Raw genomic sequence first — 18,054 nt, 5'->3', positions numbered from 1 at the left:
GCGGGAGGTCTGATACTTTTCCAGACATTATCCATCCTGAGAAAAACAAAGTAATTTAGAGCAAATAATGGGAAGCAAATTGCTATAATAACTTCAACTTCATCGATCTAAACAAATAAAGTCCTCTATTTAGAATTCATGATAACAAAACGTTTTAATTCTCATGCCTCTTATCTTTAAGAGCTTAGTTTTGCATTTTATGTCTGAAGCTTGCAGTTTTTTCAACAAAATTGACTTAGAGTATCATATCAGCTATCAAAATACCCATTATAAAACAATGGGCTTGGACTCATTTTAAGAAAAGTATAAGGCAACCAGTGAGAACAAGCCTCAAGGCCAAAACCCTAAATGCCTGTGACTCTGCAATAATCATATAATATGAAATCACCTTGGTTTCCCACGGCACAGGGCCTTAAGTAGGATGAACAAGGCCATAAGTAGATGCAAATGTGTGTCACTGTAAGTCTGATGCAACCAATGTGCAACATGGAGGAATCAGGGATGATTGCGAGACTGACACCAGAAGGGACAGCGCTGGAGAGATCAGAACAAACGTGCGAGGTAAAAAATGCTTTGACTCAGACATTTGACCTGAGGGAAGAACATGACTAGCTTTCTGTTTGCATCTTTAAGGAGGTTTTATACACCGACTGTTGATTTTGCATTGCAGGCATGCTACGATCCAACAACATAGATTTAAGAGTGTCATGAGTAACAGTCTGGAAATAAAAGAATCAACCAAATCCTGCAGACAGAGACAAACTTGTCTGGAGGCTGATTCCAGATTTTTTAAATCTGATTAAAATAGAGTCAAGTTCATAATGTGTCTAAACCTCTGCTAATAAGATAAAGTCAGGTCCAAATGTGTTGATGTTGAAGTTCTTTCTCATTTTGGTCTTGTATGCAAACTATTTCGGAATTTTATAATTTCTTATTAAATACCTGTATGAAGACGATTTGCTGACGACGAGAGCCTAAAATTTTGAACTCAGCAGGGTTTTGTCCTTATTAAATCTTTACTACTGAAATAAATGTTTGCTTTTTGTTTGTAGACATTTCCCAAGGTTAAGTCTTTAAAAAATAAAATTCAGGTTCAGGTTCCGATAAGGTGACCTACTTGGCCAATTAAAACCATTCCCCTACTTCTGGGTAGCTGACTCTTTACGTTTTAGGTAATTTTCCATCTGTGTTACTAAATCCTCATGCAGGGCTACAATGACAGCTTTAAGACAAATATTTATGCCAGAGACGTACAAGGAGAGAAAGGTAAAACAACTGCCCTAAAACAGAGCGCTATATCACAGTTGCTGTCCACTGCATAGAGATGAAGTGGCAAGTTAAGTCTAACGGCATGTCAGAGCGACATACAGTCGTAGCCATTAAAAATTTCCCCATTTTCCTTGATGGGCCCTTGGTCGGTCCCCTACAATTCCTTTTTAAACATCAGTCTTTGTACTAAAACATTCTTTTTGTCATGATTTGTGGACATTAAGATCTAAAGAGAAGCGTAATAATCTTTTCAGACCCTGTAATTCAGTGAAAGTGGAGTCAGAAAGAGAAAAATGCACACCCAGGAGATGGCCAGTGGCTGGAAGTTGGAGGAGATTTTATTGGGCATCGCAGGGGAGTAGGCTGCCATTGGGCTAGCATTTGACTGGGAAGGGCAATTTCAAATGGCTGCTTCTGTACCCTATTCTTAAATATCCCATATTATGCAAAATGCACATACAAATATTTTGTAATAGTCACAAGTTTCCTACTTATAACTCTTATAAAACAAGAATTGTTACCTTTTACAGAACAACTTCCTGTGCTAAATTTGTGCTTACTTAGCAGTTTGTTTGTTTTGTTTTTAACACAACCACAAGCATTGGCATCTGCATACATAAACAGATGCCAGTTAGCACATATAACCAATCAAATCAAAATTATTGTTAGCGCTACACTTAAAAACTCTTGAGTTTAGGAAATCAATAAATAGTCATGATGTCGACCCATAGCTGTTCAAACCAGCATTGGTAAATGAGGCAAGTAATGATAAAGAATCTGTCGGAATCTAACTAACCGCATTATCCATCACCAGCGGAGGAAAGGTGATGGTTAACTTGTGATTATAAATTCTGTTCCTCTTTATTATGAAAAAAAAAAAAGTTTAAGCAAATTTGCTTTTGTTCACATCTGTGATAAAAAGAAGTTATTAAACAAAATATGGGAATCCTTGTATGGACGTATATGTATCACATGTATCTTTAAAGACACCAATGTGTCTGTATGGAGCAATATGGGGCAAAGCAATATCTTCTTCCACTGCCTGCAGATAAAGGTCTATGACAGAGTTCTGAAAGGCTGCTAAATCTCACGACCAAACATAATCTTTTATGCACAGATAAAAACAAAACATCTTAGCTTTCCTAAGTGGGTGTACAGAGAGGCGGACATTGGATGCCAAAATATACTTCGTCAGGGGTCCAAGCCCTAATTCAACCAGACATCTGTGACAGAAGGTCTTGTTATGTAACTAACAGTTTTAAAAATGGACCAAAAGGCGCAATGCCATCTGCTGTGTCACAGTTAAATTTGCAATTCTGATTGGAGGAAGTGACTACATTAATCAAGTCCCTTGTTCTATTCTCGGGAGTCTTCAGATAAAATATCCGCTTTATGGAAGAGACATATGAGTCAGGGCACAATCCTAATGTGATGCAAATACTGACTAAATGATCTTCATTTGCACATGGTATAATGTAGCTTTTAAATCATTATTTTCCACATAAACACTTCATGTTTGTGTTTATTTTTTGACTTTTTTGGAACCAATCACAGTGGATATGGACTTTACAAACACCTGTCAACCCCTTCAGGGTCAAGAAGATTAACATTATGCCAGGAAGTTTTCTATGGACAATAAACACCTGTTTTTCCCAACCATACCCCTTTGACTTATAGAGTCCAAGTAGTGTTTCCAGAATAAATTCCTGCAGCTCCTTTAGAGGTTCTGTTGGTTAATTGGTAGCATTCTTAACAAGTTTTTTCAAAGTGCACGTCTCTTATTTGCAATAGGGAAATTTTAACAAAATATAACATAACCTAGCATAACATAACCTAGCACAAATCATGGTTATGTTTTTCTCTTTTTACCTTTGTTCATTGCACTTTGAGAAAGTATAAATGTGCACTATAAATATTTACTTTAATTATATTTTATTTAGTATTCATTATTTTATTAATAATTACAACTAAATAACGTCATCTTGATGGCTTAGTACCTCGTCTTTCTTTTACATCCACTCTAAAACTGCCTGTAGAATATGCAATCTGCGCATTTTTATTGGGTGAATCACTTTGCACGTCTTTACATTTGCACAGCAATCTTTAACATGAATTACAACTTGACCAATTATTGCAAATAAAAAAAAAACTGCAACTTAGCATCCTTTATTTGTAATTCTTGAAGTTCAGAGACATATGGTCATATTCAATCAATTTTACAATCTATCACATGTTACGTTTTATCCCAATAAAATTTCTCACTAGTTAAAATTCACTATCTCGATTAACCCAGTAAATATGAAGAAATTCCTAGCAGGGCAGCAGTGATTTTAATGTTTAATGTTAATATCATACAGATTATTTGTAAGCCTAAAAAGGTTAAGCAGATCATTAGTTCAGGGTGTGAAAACTGTCATTTTATAGGGTTCTGTTGACTTTTTACATCATTCCTTCCATTTCTTTTTCCTTGCAGTAAAAGCTGTTCATTTGATTAAGTCAATTTAGCCAAACAAAGCAAGGACCTATAGAGGGTGCAATCTTCACCAGGTATAGAGTCTCATCTCACTCTTGTGAAGAAAATTATCTCTATCTGCAGTGACGTCATGGGCTCTTCACCCTTAAATCATTCTGCTTAGATTCAGTTTGGCAGGTTTAGAGCAATCATGTTTACTGGCAAATTAATATTCCTGAGGGTCCAGTAGAGAATGGTGATTATATCAAACCTGAAAAAATAATGTGCCCCAATAAAAGCTTATTTTACACAATATTAAAATAACAATGGAGACTTCCTTGTGTTTTTTATTCAGTAGGTGAATCATGATTTTGCAAAGGAAAAGTGTAAGTGCAGAACACAGTTTCCTAATAGGCAGCAGAATGAACTCCAATAAAATTGGACCATATGTTAGGAGAGCTGGAGGATGGTGGAGTGTTTATTTGAACCATTTCGCCTGTAAAAGCCAATCCTCTTAAAGTTCTATTGACAATTTTGAGTAAAGGTTATGCTGCAGAGGGCCCAGCTGGACGACAGCAGGTTTGAGATGGAGTGAAGGTGGAGTGGGTGCGAGGTGGATGTTAGCAGACCTCCAAAGGTGAGGGTGATGACAGCACTTTGGGGCGCGGTGACAGATGAAGGGCACTTTAGCCAGCATGGCTTATGTACCTGCACATAGTGTCACGCCACACACACTACTCAACCCTGCACTGCAGTCCCTACACAAACCCACACTCTGTCTACCTTTAGGCCAGTACTTCAAAAGGCAAGAATGGCGCTAATGAGAATGTGCTATGAGCGTTCATGCTGTCATCTATTCAGGGATTCTTCACCATGTAAATAATCTGACATTTCAAGGTTTTTATATCACGTTGAATAAGTTTAGCCAACAGAGTTTGTCAGGCTGGCTGACAGAAAAGCAAAAGCACATTTGTTCCATCTAAACTATTCAGATAAGAGCTTTTTGAAAGTTTTTTTTTCTAGATACAATAAAGAGCATTAGAGAAAGAATGCGTAACTATTAGCTTGTCGAGTCAAAAGCTGTTTTCATTTCTTCATCATTTTCAGACAAGTGAGGGAAGGTATGGGTGTTTCTAAGTCACCTATAAAAAAATATCTAACATTAATCATAAGCCATTTATTAACCTCATCATTTATTTGTAAGATTAAAACTCTTGGACATAATAAAAGACAACTCTTGGAAAAAAAATTACTGTCTTGGATGATACAAGATGGCATTAGAAATGTTAGAGATAACTGTTTTCTACTTCTATATTGCGATAGACTGCGATAGACTGGCGACCTGTCCAGGGTGTACCCTGCCTCTTGCCCATTGACTGCTGGAGATAGGCACCAGCACCCCTCGTGACCCCACTCGGGACAAGCGTGTAAAGAAAATGGATGGATGGATGGATGGATGGACTTCTATATGAAGTGTGGCATATCCGTGCCCTATACTCTCCTCCTAGAGTTGGTCAGAATATTAGGTACAGCAGGGAAAAACCGCACAGGTTATAAAATGCTGCAAACCCTGTGTGAGCCACATCTGTGCATCATTGCATAAACCAGACCTTTCCTTAGTGCTGCAATGTTACCTTCCATCTCAGAAGAATGTTATTCATCGAAAGCTGTAAAAGAAATAATGAAATCGGAGACATGCATGAACAGAAAGTCAAAACGATTGCCCTAAAACAGAGCTATATTACACCCGCAGTCCACTTTATCAATGCAAATTGGAAAGTAAAGTCCATCAGTATGTTAGTGCGACATACCCTGTACTTTAAAGTTTTACATCTTGGGAATGACCAATAATGCCAACATTTATAACATATGGTGGTAAAACATAAAACTTACAATAATCCAGGATCTAAGCTGTGGCGCTTCAAAGAGAGCCTTTAAAATAGTTAACAATGTAAATGATAGACTAACTTAAAGTAGCTAAGAAGCCAATTGTAACTGTGGAGGAGCAGCATGGAACATTAGACCCTTAAGATTTATTGTGGTGTACTTTACAATATAAAGAAAATGTGCAAAGCTACCAAATGTACAGTAGCAGCCATTCAAAAGGGCCCTTCCCAGTCAAACACCAGCCGATTGGCAGCCCACTTCCCTGCAACTCCCAGCAGAATCCCCTCCAGCTTCCAACTTACGGTTGCGCATATTTCTTTTTTACTCTGACTCCACCCTTTCACTTGGTTACAGAGTCTGACCAGGAGATGGCGCTTCTCTTTAGATATTAATGTCCACATATGACAGAAAGAATGTTTTAGTACAAAGATTGATGTTTCAAAAGAATTTGTAGGGGACCGGCCAAGGACCCATCAGGGAAAGAGGGGACATTTTGAATAACTACTACTGTAAATTCAACAAAAGGTGACTTAGATTTGTAAGTTACTTATGTTTAACCATGTGACCTACTTTACTTTTAAGCCTAACTTGTTGTATATACTTTCAAAGTTTAGTTCTTTTTTTTTACTTTACCATATAGAGTGGCAGCCTGAATGTAGGCTTGTATGTATATGTCTGTGTAAGTTGCAAAAATCTAAATAAAAATTAAGTGATAAAAAAAAAGAAAAAAAAGATGACTTAGAATCACTCATATCTGAAACAAATCCTGAATGCAAGTTTGTGCCCAGGGTTTGTTTTTTATACAGAAATACACAAAAAATAAATAAATAAATAAAATAAAATATATATATATATATATATATATATATATATATATATATATATATATATATATATATAAAAAATTTTTTTTCCAATAACACATATTGAAGAATGGTTTTAATATAACGGAGTGTAAAAAGTTTTATGAAAGAATATAAGAGGCAAAAAAGCAAGCTAGCAATCCTTCTTGAACAAAGCACAGCTGTTAAACTGCAACATTGTGCTGTGAACCAACAGAGCAGCCATTGTTCCTTCTGTCCAGAGATCAAATCGATCAAAGTGATTTTAAATCGCTTTAAATAATAAATCCACTGAGGCTTAAATTCTGCAGTGCAGTAGAAACTTTATAGACATTGTCTCTGAGCCAGAAGAGTTCTACTGATGTCTACAGAATAAAACTTTATTTTTTCACTTCATTGTCTGACAAGTATTTTTAGGCAAATACAAGATGTTTCATATACCAATGTTTTTTTTTTGCCTTTAGCCCCTCTATCACTGCTTTTTCCCTGTAAAGATAGTGGGCAAGTCATTTTGCTAAGGGCACTGCAGCACTAGCATGGCCGACAACTGAGAATGACCAAACTTTCATCAGGATGAAAAGCTGACTTTTAGCTTGAGGTTATCGCTGATTTCCAGGAAGTCAGCTCAGGGTATCAAAACATCTAGAGGTCAACTTAACCCTGCATTTCATTAACACATCTTTGGATGGCTGCCGCTGGAATCACTTCTCTCAGATCTTGCAGTGCCATCAATTTTAACACCTGCAAGATTCTTCTGCTTTGAATTTCATTAAATCCAAAGACGCTTAACCACTAAAGAATCATGTCTAATATAAGAGTAGAGCAAGTAAAAAATAGAAACTGAACGAAAAACAAATAAACTCGCTTTATTGGCTTAAAAAGAATGTGAATTAGAAATGCTTTGTCTGCTGTTTGCTGTGTCAGTGTCTGCATGAAGAACAGAATGCAGTTTTTAAAAACATCTAAATACACTAATTTCTTCTTACCCCTCAAAGCAAAACAGATTTTTCTTCATCTAAAAAAAGAAACATTTCGGCTGCTTTAATTAAACACCATCTCATCTTAGTCTAAGTGATGTTCAGAACATCCAGAAATTAACAAACAGACAGAAAGCTATCGGCATCAGATTTAATGCCTCATTTTCAAACTGGAGAAATTCGATTGCAAAGAAAAAAAGCTATGACTCTTAAATTTTAACATTCTGTCCCAACTTCACTAATCTTTCATGCAGCCCATTAACATGTCATTCACAGGACTGATAAGCTGCCAGTGACACAAGAGTTTTTAGTTTGGCTTTTTCAAATTTTCTGTTCCAAATGTTAACTGAGGGAGTGGATGACTTGATGAGATTGAAGAACAAAACAGCCACAGGGAGTAAAGTTGACAATGAAAAGCTCGCAGCTCCATGTTTGAGCAATTTCATGCATTAATCATAATTTCTATTTCTTTCTGAAGAAAGAAAAATGATTTCCTTTTTTAAATGTTCTTTCAGAGTTTCACACATTTCCACTCAGGTGAACAATACGTGTTTAAACTTTTTAGAAAGGAGGTGACAAAGAACACCAGAATATTAAATAAGTTCCTCAGCATCTTTGAGCGTGTCTGCATCCTGAGCTCCATTCACTCTAAATAATAGAAAAATCTACTCCTATCCTAGTTTAGGATAGTATTTTTATCCTATATTAGATTAAATCTGTGTAAACAGCTATCAGCTGCTGTTTCGCTTCACAGATATAATACAAGCAGGTAACCGTAGTTCTGTAGCTCAATTTGAATGGAGATGAAGTGATACAGTAGATCTTAGGTGATTCAGATTCTTCAGCCTTTGATGGGTTTTGAAAGCTATTATTTAGCTTAAGGTCTCCAGTAAACCAAAGTGAGATCCAAAATCCACAAATGGAGAAAACATGACAGTTGTGAACATTCCTAGGAGTTGTCAGCCTACATTCCTCCAAAAACCCTTTTGGGACTCATACAATGACTTCAGCTAAGGCTAGTGCTCATGATTCAACAAGAAGGAAGACACAAGATGGTCTTCAAGAAACAGTTATGTTAGAGGACACCACAGCATGGCTCATAGTGGGGGTCCCATCACATCTGCTTTGAAGCTAAAACAGCATCACACTTATTCTAAATCACTTAAAAGAAATATTAATAAAATATTTTAAACTAACCTGACAAAAACCATTTTGTTTGGTTTGTGTTTTTTTTTGTTTTGTTTTTACAAAAAGTCTGAAAGAAACCAAATAACTTCAATCAAATTTCCAGGTGACATCTCACCATGATGTCTACTATAGCAGACAGAAGGCTTTCAATCATTCAAAATCATTATCAATAAGCGCCTAGTCAATGATGCTTGTATTAAAACAAGATTTAGACTTACTTCCCGTCGTCGTGACGCCCAGCAGCTCTGTTTGATTTTCCACACCACAGCGGCCACCAGCAGCAGGGACAGGAAGCAGCTGTGGGAACAAAGACATGAGCATCAAACAAGCAGACGGAGAAAACTGAGGAGCGTCCGTCCATCTGAGGAGTTATTTTACTGCATTATATTATAATAATACACATTATTCTGCAACATGTGCAAAGTATTCGTAAAACTACCAGCTGAGCTTAGCATTGCAACTAACCAGTTTATCAGCTGACTTCTTCCTTACATAGAAAAATCATAACCAGTCAAACTTCTACAGTATTGCTGATGAAGATTCTCAGTCATCCAGGTGAAAGTCATTCCGTAAAAGATTAAAAAACAATCCACTGAACTTGGTTTCCAAGGTTTGAAGACGTTTCGCTTCCCCTCCAGGAAGCTTTCTCGATTCAAATGTCGTTTCAAATGACATCTGAATTGAGAAAGCTTCCTGGATGGGAAGCGAAACGTCTTCAAACCTTGGAAACCAAGTCCAGTGGATTGTTTTTTAAACTTCTACAATATTATAAATCATCAGAATATTATTTCGTTTTTTAATAAACTTGATTTTTTTTTCTTTCAGAAGAGGTTATTATTATGAAAAACTAAGAACCTTATGTGTTATTTAACATTACACCTGCTTTGTGTGGAAATAAGATGAATTCCCGAGGAGTCGCATCTAAAAATGTCTTCACAGGTACAGTATATAAAACAGGTGCTGAGGATGTCACCACTTTATATGGGGGGGAAGTGTTTAACAGCTGAGAAAGCAAGTGTTCAGGTGGAGTGATACAATTAACAAAAAGAGATGTAGGAAAGTCACAGTAGGGCTTTGTCTTTGCACAAATCTATAAAATAAACTAGAAAAGCACTCAGAGAGCAAAGACCCCCGCCAGCCAGCAAATTGTGATTTACACCTATATATAAAGGCGCACCTCAGCTAACCAGCATTGCCTTTTCTTGTTTGTTTGTTTTCAGTAAAATACCTCTGGACTATTTGAGTCCAATGCTGAGGCTGTCTACAGTCAATGCAGCCACCCTCTGGTTAACTGGGGAACTGCATGTCCTGCCAAATATCTCACAAAGTTAAAGATTTTTTTTTAATTCCTGAAACCACATCATGGTACATGGATCATCAACAAAAAGGTATTGGATTGTTCCTTGGCTTAAGGGATGCCTTAAGCCAAAGTTATTGATGGATTAAAATCCATCAATAACTTTTCAAGTTATCCTGCACACAAACGGACAAACAAACACTAAAACTCCAAAAAAAAAAAAAAAAACATAACGTCCTTGGCAGAGGCAATATTAACCTTTTCCAGCACAAACACATAGGTACATGTGGCGTTTTCCCTTTTAGGACAATAAATGATAATGATGTCAGTGTTTATCGGACTGCATAAATACTAAGACTGGGAGCTGTAATTGTAAACAGGATAAATTCCAGCAAACTCTTTAAATCCATCATTATCTCCAATCCCTGCAGGTTTCCTTCACTCTTACCACATTAGCAGCATTAAAGGAAAACCTGACATTATACATTTTAGCTCTGTATCATCTAAAAATAAATAAAAACTAGCTTTAGGCTTCTGTGAGTCAACATGCTTGCTGCAGATGATGGGTTACTATTCATTAATGTGTCAAGAAGTCCTAATGAGCCATGCATAACTAATTCAGCAGATAAATGTTTCCAGAAGCAGTTTCTAATCAACAGAGAAAAACTGCAGGTAGACTCTGACATTTGTCACTTTAATATGTAAAAAAAAAGCCAAGTTGTTATTTAAATGTTCTCTTCTGCATATGTCAGAAACACCTGACAAAAGACTTTGAAGGGAACTATATAATCACTGCAAAAATGAAATGACACAGACATTGAGTCAAAAAGTCCATTAAATGTTAAAGCTTTTTCCAAACACTGAATGGATGCGAGGTCAGGCTCAGTCATGGCTGTAATTTGGCCGTTACACTTTCTGTAAAGCAGCGAACTGCTTAGGCTGTGGAAATGGATTTCATAAACACCTTTTACCTGCTTATTACGCACTTATGAGGTACAACACCACTATTGGAGTGACTTCCATCAGCACAATTAAAAAATGGTATTTTGACAGTTATGGGTATGAGCACTTGTTTAGGTGTAGATATCTGTTAACTGACTTGTTTTGCGTTACCTTTTGTCAATCATTAAATCAATGACCATCAAATTTTTTAAAAGTTGTGCTCTAGGTTAAATGATTCAAGCAGAAGTAGTCAGATTGTTCCCTTCCAGGACTAACTATAAACCTTTAAGATTTACCACATGGCTACAGAGCTACAAAATAGGGCCAGGCCACATGGCTTAAATCTAATCTGAGATTATTTTCCAACAAAATCCAATTTGATTTTTTTTTAATAGCAAATAGCAACAAAATTAAAACAGTAAAACCTGCTTGTAAAATGATCATGTTAACAACAAATAATGAAAATATAGCAAACTGATAAAAAAAAATTGATTTAATTAATTTTGAATCGATTCCTTAACATTTTTGCAAAATCGATGTCTAGGGAATGAGATTGATTAGTTTTATAGTGACGCATGTGACGTTCACATTCAAATGAGCAGGAAAGATGCACTCAAGATGACTTCAAGACAGACAGCTGCAAATATAGCCATAGGTTGACTGAAGACATTAACACATGGAGGCTGACCAGCAAACACCCTGTAGTTGTTACAGACAACGCTGCAAATATGGTTTGTGCAGCGGAGATAATGCAGCTCATGCATGTCTGCTGTGTCCCCGCTGTGTCAAGTTTAAACTGTCTGATTTACCAGTTTGCACTTTGTCTTTAACATGACAGGAAAAAATTTAATACATGAGTATTTTGAAACACAGTTGAACCACTTTCATTATTGCAAAAACAGATTGAATCGAAATTAATCGATTTAGAACTGTATGAATCAAAATCGAATCCATTCAGGACTTTGGCTAAAATACCCAGCCCTAATGGAGACATAAAAAGAAAAAGTAATGAAATGATGACCTCTGAGATACAGAGGCCAAATGAGTGGATCAGTTAAAAAAAAAAAAAACTGATATTCCATAAATCTTAAACAAAAAAAACAAAAACTTAACTACAGCCTCTATGATGTCAAACTTTATTCATCCTCATTCTTTATTAAATGATCCCTGAACAACATCAACACCATTACTGGAACATAGCAGAAGCAGGCCATCAGGCTGGGATTCTTTCTTATTTTCAATATTTACATGTACTGGGTTCTCTCCTTCACTCAAATACCGTACATGAACTGCCTTTTACTTCTGCTGTGCATTTAATTAGAAATTTCCAAATCGAAGAACATCTTTACTTTCCAGTGAGTTAGCCTTTTCTCCAAAGATTAAAAACCTTAATCTAAATGCCTCTCCTCTTTCTAATATTGGCTGTAATACTCCAAGATCGTCGTTCATCGCCGCCTCCCTCCAATGCAAACCTGAGTGACTCTTTAAAGAGTCATCCATTCATAAATTTTGAAAAAACCTCCCTTATCTCCCCAGGCTGAAGGGAAATCTTAAAGAGATTCATCCGTTCAGCAATCTTATTGATCTGGTTTTCTGCTTGCTGCTTCAAGACTGACACAGAGCTGATGAATGATCCGCGTGAATAGAAATGAACCTCGCATCAAAGACTCTCTGCAGCAGGGGGGGGGTAAAAGGAGATAGAAATAATGAAAAAGAAAGAGAACATTGTGAACAATGATGAGAAAGAAACCTTGCAGATCCACAGCAGATTCGAGTTAAAAGGAAAGAAAAACTATTGACAATGTAAAAAGACAAAGAAATGACAGATCAAAGGAGGTAAAATGTGAAAGAAACATAGAAGCAAACACCTTAAGGACTACATAAACGAGACATACCAGGCCGTATGCCTCATTAAATCTCCTGCTGCACAAGGACAACAAGACTCGCTTGTGGAGCCTCAGATCTCACTCGCACATGACACTGAGATCCCAGGATTTCACACAGAGCAGAGAGGAGCAGCTACAGGCCTGCACCAACCACCTGTGACAATCACACCTCACTTCTTTCATTCAAATGCACCCAGATAAATTACAGATGCAACACTGAAGCGACAACTAGAAAATGTTCACAGAAAATTGGAGGCTTAAATGCAATCTTTTTCTCCGTTTAAGCACAATAACCATGCTACTGGCATGCACCTCCATTCTGGAATGAAAACCCCTGGATAAGTCAGAGAACATCTTCTGACTTCAGCCTTTTGGTGCCAAAACATCAGATTATAGTGTTCAGATTTCTGTTGGTTCTGCAGAGGGTTTATCTAGCTGCATGTTGCCTGAAGGGCAGCAACGCCCACCACTCACTGCAGAGACCTGTTTTCAAGCCTTTCTAAAAGAGCGCTGAGGTAGCCAACAAGGAGATTGAAGGCTCTCCAAGGCTCAGTTTGAAAAGAATAAACTCAGCACCTAAAATACAATCGACTTCTTAAAGAAGACTTGCCAACCTCGAGCGCCAATGATGACAGGTTAATGGAACCGAGGTTAGGGCTCCTCTGCATCGTTACAGTGTTTGTTTGTTCAATCTTCTCCTAAAACATGTCACGCTAAATCTGATTTTTATGTCATTTTGGCTTAAACATTCAATTTTACTTCAAACTTGGTGAAGTAATTTAATGAAATTAACCTAAAGTAGACAGATCTGGCCGTATTAAAACTTTTCCTTTCAAAGTCAAGCAAGGCTTTTTATAGGGTGTAGATTCAAAGTCATCAGTAACAAATGTGGCTTTCCATTAGCGAAAAAGATGTATTACTTTGATGAATACAAGTCTATAACATCACATCAGAAATAAAAGCGTTCTTATAGCTTAGGAATAGGAGTTTACATATCCACAGGGGAGACTCCATGTAATGTCGTCATTTTTGATCAGAGTAGCTGAAAGGAGACAAACTTATGTCAGCCTTATGTACTTTACCTGTAACTGAAACTGTGTTGTCATTGAAGAAAATTTACGTTTAATTAGGCTTTGTGTTATAAACAGGGCAGCTTAGTCCAGCAGGTAGTCAGTCCGCAGGCAAAGATGGCTAATTTGTTGATATTGCACTGGATTAGCTCCATTACAGAATTTAGCTGCTGTTATTTTTTTACAAAAGTCATACAAGCAGGCAACCTAAGCTTCTTTCAGCTATTTTCAGAGATTTTCCATGTTTATTTCAGCTGATATGTCAAAAGTGATGGCAAAGCTTTCTCTGTCCTCCTGGCAGAGACGGCTAATTTGTTTGTTATTGTTTATTCTATTTATTTTAGCTGACTAGACAAAAGCGATGGAGGTGATATATCCTCTCAGCTCAGACAGAGTAGAATGTCCCTTCTTGGCTTCAATAGTAGGGCTCACACACCTTACAAGAGGCACCACTCTGTCATTGGTAGTTAATTCATTGCACCACTAGATGGGGGTCAATCTTCCACACTGTCCCTTTAAAATATATGCAAGTTTATAAATGTAGCTAAATCTGCCCACATGCCAAAGTTTTTCCAGTTAAATGATAATGCCCTGTTGGCCTATTGCGTTCGCTTTTGATCACGCAAGCCTGAACAAGCGCTGTGGGCATTCATACTTAACCCTGATGCTGATATACATCGTCTAAAAAACAAGGAGGGGCAGTTTACCAGCTGTATTTCAAACCCAAAACATTATTTCTCAACTTGTTTCCTTTTCTTGCAAAGTTTTAGACCCAAGAGTGAAACGATCTAGAGGTAAACACCCTTTTTATCCATTTCAAAAGGATATAAAACTGTAAAAGTTCAGACTTATTTACTCTGTACAGTCTAAAGATAAAAGTGACATTTTTATATTGATATATTTACGACAAACTAGCACAGATATTTCAGGAAGAATGTATGTATTCTATCTACATGTTATTCTCCTATTTGAAGTAAGAAAGGATTTATTTGCTAACTTCCTGCCCTGTTGCTCTAAGAAAGTGAAAACTGAGTTCTAATCAACTGGCCCACAACTCTGAATTCCAAAGGAAACATCAGGAATTTCAAGAATATTTCTGCTGAAGCATTTAAAGTATAAAGGAGAAACTATATATGCATGATTTATTAAGACCGTCAGAAACTGAGACTTAGTATCCAGCATTAAAGCTAAAGTTAGCATCAGATTTGTTTCTTCCCATCATCCCCAAACTGGAGCTGGATAATAATACAGACTCTTAACAACACTTTGGTGATTTTTTTCAACACCATTTAAAAAGGGACCATTTACAATGCTTTCTTTAGAATTAAACCAGGATAAAATGGATCTAGGCAAAGCTGGGAAAGAATAATTTGCCCTGATTACACAATCATTAAAACAAAGACTGATGTTTTTTACACCTTTACGCCGTTAGTGAAAGCCAAAAATGTGTTAATATTGTGTACCTCTTGTGTAATGAGTGGGACGTATCATTACACCCAGTTGTGTAGAAAAAGGCAATGATCAGAGCAAAATAATTTGTGTAAAACTTTCACCTTTTAACCTGAACCAGCATTTAATGTGCAGCAGGCCTGTTAATGATGCAATTAGAAACAAGCACGCCTCTAGTTTAGGAAACCGTATAAATAAGAGAACAATACTGAGATCCTAACCAGCTAGACACTCTTTTAGTATCAAATTGGTTGTGAAGAGAAATTCATTTTTCTTTTTTCTTCTCATCAAGCAAAGATACAAACTGCTAACAAAAAGGCCATATGTGCAACTCTTCATGATCAAATAAGGTTAAAAATAATGCACAGCAACTGTTTCAGAGATGGACTGGAGAGTGGAAACAGAGCCAGAGGAAGTGCATTATAGCCACAGGCTACTTAGGCCAGCGAGGTGAGCTCTGACGTGTCATTGGCTAACCTGACAGCAAGACAACAGCCACAGGGCAAACACCGACACACTGGTTCTGTTGTCCGAAGCCAGCTGAATACTAATCCTCCTCGCTCCTGGCTTTCACACCAAGGTGGCAAATGAGACCTGCTCACTGGCCAAACAGCATTTCATTTTCACCACAGCTGATAAGTTCTGTTCACTGAACCATGTACCAGCAGCAGTTGCTCAGGTTCCCTTCCTGCCCTGCTCTTGTCATCACTAAAACCTGGAGCACCTGCAGATAGGTTGGACCTCTAATAGGAAGCCCAGCTACCTGCGATAGAACAAGGGCAAGGACGATGCAGCAGAATACAAATGGCTGTATGGTCTGTGCCGCCTTAGATGGTTTGTTTACCTACTTCTAACAGAAGCTACAGAAAGGAGGGAAAAGAAATGGAAATACAACTTTAGCATGTAACTATACGTACGATGTTGGATTTAAACCTTAAAAGGTAGCAACCTGCCACCGAGTGGCTTAATTAACTAACTATGCACACATCAATTTGATGTTATCAATATGGATTTTAATGATTGTAACAAAACTTTTGACAAAAGAAAGAAAAAACTCTTAGCTTGTTAAAAGCTGCTTAATTGAAACTTCAACCCTTTTTGTCTGGAAAAATAATATTTTTTACGCACAATTATAAGCCCAGATCTAACTGGGAGTAACTTAAACAGGAAGGAAATGAAGTTTTCAACATTTTTAAAATGTTAAAAATGTGGCATACTTTTGGATTGACAAACATCATTCAAACCAAAATGCTTTCAGGAGTCAAGCAGTTGTTTCCAAACGAAAAGTTAGCTAGACTGATAGTCCGGGAAAAGAAAGCATTAACCAGATCTGTCATTCAGAGTTACATGGAAAAGATTTACAGCTCAGGTAGGGGAATCCGACAGGACAATTATGCCCTAAAGAAATCTGGCTCTTAGTGATAAGCTTGTTCAATTGCTGAAACAAAACCACTAGGATCCCATCTAGGAATCACCCAAACGTGTGGAAGAGGGTGTTTGGACTGTATGTCATTGGTAGCATCATTTTGTAGCGCTGCTTTTTATTCATCACGAAGAATAGAAACACTTACAGCTGATGAGAAGAGGAATTAATTTAGATGAACAATCCTGGAAGAGCACCAGTTAGAAGCTGCATAAGTTTTAGATAAGGGCAGAGGGTTATTTTTCTGCAGACTAAAGATACAGCAACAAAAGAATAAATTTACTTGAAGTTAAAATCTAAATGCTATTGAGAATATTTGGTTAAGAATAGAAAACAGGTTGTTATAGATTTCATTTATCTAGACTGCAGTGTGTTTATTGGCCCCAATGTTCTGACAGAGAAGGTTTTAGTTGTCATAAAGCATCAGGTATCCAAGATGGCATCTAATGGAAAAACAAAGGTGAACCAAAAAAGAAAATCAGGAAAAAGAATGATTGAAAAAAAAAGGAGCTACTGAGGATATAGGAGGATTTCAAAGAGAAGTAGTCATAAAGGATGGATTCACCTAAAAGTAAAAAAAGATCAAGTTTACTGAGCCTTGTTCCCCTTTTATCCTGAAGAGATGAGCAGATCTAAGAACAATAAACTGAGAACACAGGCCTTTCAATGGCATTTAGACAATCTTTAACTGGGGGCGCCTCCACCAAGAGCCCAGTCCAGCCCAAAGATCAAGTTGGCCTCTGCAAGCTTTTATTTTTCTTACAACAGATAAGGTTTCACAGAATAAGGGTCTGAAAACACCAGAGTTCAGTGATGAAGATGAGAACGACCAGGAAAAGACCAGAACTATTGGGGGAAAAAAGCAAATGTCTTCCTTAGGAATTTCAACATTTTGGATTTCTAACCTATTCAGACCAATTTAAAGCATTTAAGTATTTTCATACATCACATTTAAAATAAGAATAAAATTTTCAAAGCTGACCATTCTTCTTTACAGCAGATTTTATTTCCTGTAAGACAATCATTCCACTTACTATAATTAAAAAGACCTGAAATATTTCCTCTATTGGTAAAGAAGCTATATAGTACATGAGTTACACTCTCGAAATAAGTGAGATTATCAAAATATTGATCTTATCCTCACATTCATTGAGATATACCAGTATGGCTATAGAGGAGTGATGTGGTGCTTTACCAATATTTTGAAAGTAATTCAAAAAGTTTCATTTTAAAATTGAAGAAAACTTTAAGAGTTATTTTCTATCTTTGCAATAGAATGAGAAACTCAAACGTTCTTTTTCTAACAAATATTATTTTTGTATTTATTGTCTAAACATGGATAAAGAAAATAAACAGATTCTTTACTTTTCTA

General features: G+C 36.8%; 1 protein-coding gene across 1 annotated transcript in view; it reads right to left on the bottom strand.

Moving 5' to 3' along the window:
- atrn (attractin) overlaps nucleotides 1–18,054 on the bottom strand; it is a 171,314-nt gene that overhangs the window by 53,842 nt on the left and 99,418 nt on the right. The window contains exon 26 of the mRNA XM_015393339.1: nucleotides 8,834–8,912. Within this exon, the coding sequence (XP_015248825.1) occupies nucleotides 8,834–8,912 (79 nt within the window). The remainder of the gene's footprint in view (nucleotides 1–8,833; nucleotides 8,913–18,054) is intronic.

This window comes from Cyprinodon variegatus, unplaced genomic scaffold (assembly GCF_000732505.1).
Source record: "Cyprinodon variegatus isolate N-32 unplaced genomic scaffold, C_variegatus-1.0 Scaffold637, whole genome shotgun sequence".
Lineage (NCBI taxonomy): Eukaryota > Metazoa > Chordata > Actinopteri > Cyprinodontiformes > Cyprinodontidae > Cyprinodon > Cyprinodon variegatus.
The sequence above is the reverse complement of the archived record's forward strand: the minus strand, read 5'-3'. Positions and strand labels throughout refer to the sequence as shown.